This window comes from Camponotus floridanus, unplaced genomic scaffold (genome assembly GCF_003227725.1).
Source record: "Camponotus floridanus strain SB8 unplaced genomic scaffold, Cflo_v7.5 scaffold140, whole genome shotgun sequence".
Classification (NCBI taxonomy): Eukaryota; Metazoa; Arthropoda; class Insecta; order Hymenoptera; family Formicidae; genus Camponotus; species Camponotus floridanus.
The window spans coordinates 132,977-140,290 of record NW_020229260.1 but is presented as its reverse complement, the minus strand read 5'-3'; the positions used below and the strand labels follow the sequence as shown (position 1 = coordinate 140,290).

Below are 7,314 nucleotides of genomic sequence, written 5' to 3'. Positions count from 1 at the left end.
AAATATACGACGAGACGAGTTAATTATCGCACAAGAAGAGTAAAAACTTGATCTCGAATTGATCTCGTCCTTCGTTTCTCGCGCGATACGTTTCATTGACTTTAACAAATAGCTCTTGCTCATAAAATCTACGGATCCGAAACTCGTCGCTTTTCTCGTCTGTTCTTTTCCGCTCGCAGATAAATTTATCGAGGACGTATCGTTTCGACCAATTATCCAATTAAATGCCTACGCGTCAATTCAACGCCTGCGTCTTTGCTTTGGAAAAAGTGGCGAGCGTCGAGAGCAGCATCGTTGATTGGCTGACTACCCCCGCATTATGCGCGACATCGTCATATTCGTCATCCCGGACGTGCGTATTGCCCGGATGATGATGATGATGATGATGATGACGATGATGATGATGATGATGATGATACGGATTATCGAGGATGAAGTATCGCGCGCATCGTGCACGCCGTCAACCCCACACCGTGAATTATCGGCGAGAGACAGAGAGAGAGAGAGAGAGAGAGACTCTCACCTCTCGGGGGCGCGAATCGAGGTACAATCGCCGTTCTTGCTATCAAACGCGTAAACGGATGTCCCGTGATATCCGCGTGACGCACAGTTCCGTATTATACGCGGCGGATTCTGCAGCATCCCGCATCCGTGCGCATCTCGTTTACCCCCTTCCTCCTCCTTCCTTTCCTCTTCCCCACCGGCCAGATTGCAGCAGCAAATGCGATTTCTGCACCGATCGGCGCATCGTCGCCTAATACGGTCGGCGATTAGATTTTGATCGAGATGCGACGTCGCACCTCTCGCTTCCTCCCTGTCGCTTCGAAATCGCCGACTTTGACACGATGTCCAAACGCTGCTATCGAATTGACCCGTTGCTAATGCACAATGTTGCTAAAGAGTTTCGCGATCGCGAGAATGAGACGACGATGATCAGCCACTGATACCTTTCGAGATGTCGAACGCGATAAACGCCTACTGCACGATTGTTCGCTCGTTGTCGTTAATGACATGCATGATTTAACGACTTAATTAAGATATAAACGAATAATAGAGCAATTAAAATTGACGTTTATCACAGTTTTTGTGATCTTATATCTTCGCTTTTTAATACAAGTTCGTACGTATATTTCTTTTTTTTAATTAATGTCGATGTCTTTTAAAAATAATATGTCAATATATAATCCGAATGTATGATAATTTATATCGCTGAACTTACCATTTCTCTCGCCGCGATGACCTGATTCCGATCGACTCCGATGTTCATTCGTAAAATCTGCCAACAAAAATATTAATAAAGAAATTAATATAAGCAATTAATAATAGACGCAAAGCTTACTAAGAGTATCAACACTTAAACAATCATGATATTACATGAAATTTTTAGCACGAGATGTATATTTTCTGAGCATCTTAGAATATTTTAAGTTTCAATTTTTCTGTTAATATACATTATAAAGTTTATTATTTTTATTTCATTATAAAAATAATAAACTTTATAATTAACTTTATATCACTATATGTATTATGTATAAATAGGATTTTGAAAACCATAAAAAAGAAGCTGATGCATTATCTCTTTAATATTTTTTCCAGTCGTGGGAAGCAACGCTTTAAAAAAATACAACTAGGTCGGAAAAAAGTGTTTCTCCTACTCTTTGTTCTTGTTCGACACAAAAAGCATCTTTGTATCGAATATAAAAGGTACAAAGAGAATGTAGACAGAAATATAAATATGACATCACACATTTTTATGCAAACAGATTGATGCTTTCAAAAAGCATTTCAAGAGATTTTTGACGATATCAAGTGCCTATTATAACATGAATAATAATCCATATCGATGTATCTGCATCAAGGCCCCTTTAAAAACACGTATTTGCATCAACGATTGAATTAGGAATTGAACCATTGCAATCCATCTTCCTCCTTTTTTCTCGCGCAATTGAATCTTTGCGGTGAATTTCTCTTTTTTCTCGCGCGTATGCGCATCAATAGCAATCAAGGGATTATTAACTGACCGCGTCGAGCTGCACTCAGGGACACTTTTTGCCGTGCAATCTTCCGTTCGCGTCGATCGCCGTCGTCGTCGACTTAGCTCGCCCATCCATCGCAGGCGCATATAAAAGGACCGTAGTGGAACGCGGTCTGGAGCAGTGTAGCACGACGTATGTCCGGTCTCGTGCCTCTCGACGTCCTCCCCGAGTGATCGATCTCGCGTAACGCGTTATACGTACGTAAATATACATATAGAGCCGTTCCCTCGCACGAGCGGCACACCGTGAGATCACCGAGAGTTCTCGGTTGACTGGCAACGCTATAAAAGATGTCGCAGCCGGAACAAGGTGGCAGTGCACAGTGCGACAAGGACATGTCGACGTCAAAGAGTAGCTCGATGTTGCGCCTGAATCAGGAGGGCCGTCGTGGCTCCGCCGATTGGCAGGACCAGGGCGACAGCGACTCGGAAGTCAGCGAGAACGATTTCCTCACCAAGGGTGCTTTCCTGCTCACCCCGAGCCACGAACTGAGCATGGAGAAGGCCGCCACCATTTGCGAGAAGATGAACTTCCGGTGAGAACCACTTTGGTGAGCCACTACGGCCTGCCGTTTGATACGAGGATTTTCCTTCCGGATTTCGATAAGAGAAAAAAGAGAAAGAGAGAAAATATATGGGCATAATATTTTGATAACTAACGAGCGAGATAATTAAAACGTCATCAGTGTTTTAATTATTTAATTATTTTATATTGCATCCTAGACGTTAGAAATTTACACTATTATTATATATTGCAAAAAGATATACAAGTACTTGTGCAAGATTTGAAAAGATAAATATTTAGAAATTTGTAATTTAATTAAATCTTTAATATCGCTGTTTTTATAATCGATAATGAATGACTTCGTTCCATTGTGCAACGACTACTTTCGCTTTTTTCATCTTTAATAATTTACCGAAATGATAAAATATAAATTATACTGATATAAATTATATGATAACAAATAAATATATAATAAATATAAAATATAAATATATTGATAGATTGATATAAATTATATGATATAAAAAATATAAATATATTGATAGATTGATATAAATTATATGATATAAAAAATATAAATATATTGATAGATTGATATAAATTATATGATATAAAATATAAATTATATTATTGAAGGGATAATTTATATTTACAAAAATCAATTACTTTAAACTCTTTGTAGTTTGACAAATAAGGATTACAGAATTATATATAAAGCTAAAATATATGCACGAAAACCGATTTATGCTAAAATTTTATACTTATTAACTCGTAAAGTTCTCGCTAATTATATTGTGTAGATTACTTCGACCTTCGCTTAGTTAATCCACAAGAGATCCTAAGACCTCGTGCTCGAATCGAATCTAAAAGTAGTTAAGTCAGCTGGCGCGTCGCGCGAAGTAGTACAAGCAGTAACAGGTCGGACAACAAATACATTAAACCAACTATATATCCCGATGCGGTGTGCGTGTATGTGTGTATTATGTGCATAAACTGTTTTTGCGCAACCAGCGCATGACAACGGCAAGAATTTATTCATAATTAATATCGTAGAGCCAAATAAAATAAACTAAAATAAACTAACTTTTAATCGCGGAATTATTTCGACATATAAATATATACATAAAAGATATTAATATTCATGTGTCGAATTCCATGTTTGAAAATATTTTTTATAATTAATTTTTATATTATAATCAAAACGACCTTCCGTTATATATGATCTAGAGGCGCATTTTCTTTGACGAAAACCGCTACTGGCATTCTCTTCAAGTTCAGCAACATCGAAGACTTTCAGGCGGTATATAAAAAAGGTTTTCACAAAGTGACAGGCGCTCGTTTCTACAAAAAGGTGAATATTTTGTACCAACGAATTTTCACGCCTTAATTAGCTTATCACAGATATTTTAATATCGCTTTATAGATAAATACTAGCTGACAAAATAATTCTGGCGGCGTAAATAATTTAACGCATTACCGCTTTGGGACTTTTACATCTGGTGTTACCTTTCTAAAGCTAAAGTACCTGACAGAGGAATGCCTTATAGTGCTTTTGCAACTAATCTCGGGATCTGCATGGATTTTACTCTCGCGTAGTACAAACGTATGTTGCGGATATACAACAAAGTATAAAGGCTTTACTTGCTTGAAAGTTAACGGGAATATCTTAACTCGCGTAAGCACAATCTATTTATGTATTTACGTAAATTTAATTATGGCAATATCGAATAATATGCGATACTTCACATTAAACACATTAAACGCTACAGCGTTAAATATTCTCTCCTTTTATTATTGAATTCGCACACTTATTCTTTATAAAATATAATTTTACAATTTTTTTTTCAAATAAATTTCTCATCAGAAATAAATGACACGTAATGTGCATTATAATTCATAATACTATAGGTCGCTATACCGTGTAGACCGGCAAAGATCTTCACCGTCTATGTTCTTGATGTGCCTGAGGAATTGCCGGAGGACGATATTAGGCACGCTCTCTACAAATATCGATCTATCGTCGAAGTAACCAGGCTACCTCTGAATACGGGAACTGTTTGTGAGTCACGAGAATGCAAATGCTTCTATATTTCTCATACCACCGCTCTTTCTCGGAGAAAGTACCGGCTCTTATATAGCGCGTAACGTGATAAACTACTCTCTTCTTTGAACAATATCGACAATATATAATTTATTATACTTCAACATATAATATTAAAAATGTAACATTACATAATATTTCAGTAATATGTTGTACTTATACACGTACATATATATATATATATTTTGCATACATAATTTAAGATTTCAATCTCGATAGTAGATTTATTTCGCAAAAAGCATCTCTGAAACATTCTCGAATAAATACTTATAAAATATAAAATATAATTATAATATGCGAATATAAAATACTTTTCGCATGATGCGCGATGCATCGAGCTATGTCAGCATGCAATAAAATGCTCGTGTGTTAAATAAATCAGTGAAGGCCATCAATGACAAGCTAAAGAGCGACGCGCAGAATCTCAACGAGCCGGCGACGATTTATACGGGGCCACCCGTTATAAGGGTTACCCTGGCCAATGTGGAGGAGACCTCGATGCTGCTGAGCCGTGGTTTGGATTTTTATGGGGCCACATATTTTCCCACCGAAACGCCCCATCCAGCCGCTCAACCCCTCGCCAAATACAAAAACAACAGGTGGGAAGTGAATTCTCTCGCTCATGCAACGCGAGCCGCGCGTGATTCATTGAACGACAAATTCGTAGCCGTGTTAAAAATTACTCGGGATATATGCCATATCGTCCCGGGCAATATTTATCGTCCGGTATTCATTAATTATTGAGACAATACCATCGACAATATGGTACAATGGCGGTTGTTTAATCGCCCGTTACTTCTAAATTAATACAGCTGTGATTAATTTGCTGTTTTAAAAATGATATTATAAGTAGAAATGATTTTTCCTACAAAACGCATGACCCTTTATGCGTTCGATATTCTTCGTATTTTTTTCTTATTTTTATTTTCTTATATCGTTCTTATATCTTACTTATATCGTTTGCTTCAGCTCGCTATAAAAAAAATCTATCTAATCATACTTTAGAATATAAAATAAAAAAGAAAGGTATATAATTGTTACAATTTAAATTATAATCTTTTCTAAAAAAAAAAAGAAAATGACGGCAGCGCCATTACGTGTGATCCGCTCTTCCACTTGGCCGTAATATCTTTAATGGAACATTGCCAATAAAACACAAAAGGTTTGCGGGCATTAGGGGAAAACGGATCGTTTCAGAAAAAAAAGAGAGGAAGAGCGGGCACCCCCTTTCACGTGTTTCGCCATTGCAGATGGATCGAGCTGGCGTCGATCGGCGCGGGACAAAGAGTGAGGGACCTACTTCCGGTCTTTGACAACGCAGGCTTCAACAAATTGCCACCTCCGGCGAGCCGTGTAATAAAACCGCAAAGAAACTGACACGTTCCCCCTTCCCCCCTTCCCGGCTGACACCCCAAATTCTTCGACGGCCGCCACCGCCGCCGCCGCCACCACTGCGATCGATAGTAGCGGCGAATCGGAGGGAGGACGCCATCGCGAGAACAACGCTACGACCTGAGGATGACGACGCTAACGCAGGCCAGCTCGATCGAAATTCAGAAAATGGCACGAGCATTCAATTCCAACGCGATTTTAATTCTCATTCGCGATGTTTAAGAGAACGAAATCAGACATTCCTTGCATTTAGAAATAATGCATGAGATTAAGTACAAGGAAAATTATATTTCTTGAATATCGAATGAATAATCGAGTGAAATTGTATTTTTCCTCGGGAGGGATTTTAAATTATTGATAGTTATTACAACATTTTTTATTTGATTTTGTCGATTTCTCATCGTTTCTGAAAATTTCTCTATAATCAAAATAATTTTTCAGGTCAGGAGGATTTTTGGGTCGAGATAAGATTAAATAATTTTTATATTTAATTTACTCGAGAGAAAAGGAAATTATATTTGTATCCCTCGCTTATAAGAGACAAAATAAAATTTGAGAGAAATTTTTCTTTCAAATATATATCTAGTAATATCTCTTAATGAGATTTATTACAAGATTTGACAGAAACAGATAAGACGATTAATTTTTCTCCCTAATTACAATTTCGAAAAAATAATTATTATAATTAAAGAGATTAATTTAACTGTAAGTGGTATTACTACTCTGAGTTTTATAAAAAAAATCCAGTTGAAACAAAGTACAGCTATATACCTCTCAGATGCATGTGCGACCGATGGAGGGTCAAGCGTAAAGCGCAAAGAGAAGCTGAATTATACGCTCGCGAATCGTAGAGCCATTTCTGGGCATGCAGACGCGTAAGATACATCGTACCGTTTCGCAGGTCGACGTGACTCCTCCTCTCCTCTTTCTCCTTCATATACACGCACATACACACACGCACACACACATACATACATACACATATGTACACATACACACACAGTAAATGTTCCTATTTCTCCGGCGGCAGAAAGGTCAGCGTCGCCGTATCAAACGCAATATATATATATAAAATTATGTTCCTATCAGTCCCCTACTTCAAAACGCCAGTCACGCGAGTAATATTATCTTAAAACACGCCAGATTGATTACACACGCCAGAAATTAATTTGCCAAAGCGCTGATTAACAAGGTTCTCGCGGAGTAAAAGTAATCGAACGTCATATATGTGTTACTCACGAAGATGAATCATGATTACGGTTATAGATCTTTGAAGTTGCT

At 37.6% G+C, this 7,314-nt stretch overlaps 1 protein-coding gene across 1 annotated transcript; it reads left to right on the top strand.

Moving 5' to 3' along the window:
* Nucleotides 1-2,137: 2,137 nt before the first annotated feature.
* On the top strand, nt 2,138-6,512 carry LOC105250228. The gene is made up of 5 exons (XM_011256208.3): nt 2,138-2,571; nt 3,768-3,891; nt 4,449-4,599; nt 5,024-5,240; nt 5,892-6,512. The coding sequence occupies exons 1-5, from the start codon at nt 2,327-2,329 to the stop codon at nt 6,016-6,018; spliced, it is 864 nt and encodes a 287-aa protein (XP_011254510.1). The 5' UTR covers nt 2,138-2,326; the 3' UTR covers nt 6,019-6,512.
* Nucleotides 6,513-7,314: the final 802 nt, after the last annotated feature.

Bases quoted from the DNA above. Each gene is read 5' to 3' on its own strand.
- LOC105250228 (XM_011256208.3), top strand. From the start codon at position 2,327: ATGTCGCAGCCGGAACAAGGTGGCAGTGCACAGTGCGACAAGGACATG. The intron at 2,572-3,767 runs GTGAGAACCACT...TATATGATCTAG, and splicing joins TGCGAGAAGATGAACTTCCG to AGGCGCATTTTCTTTGACGA. The intron at 3,892-4,448 runs GTGAATATTTTG...ATAATACTATAG, and splicing joins GCGCTCGTTTCTACAAAAAG to GTCGCTATACCGTGTAGACC.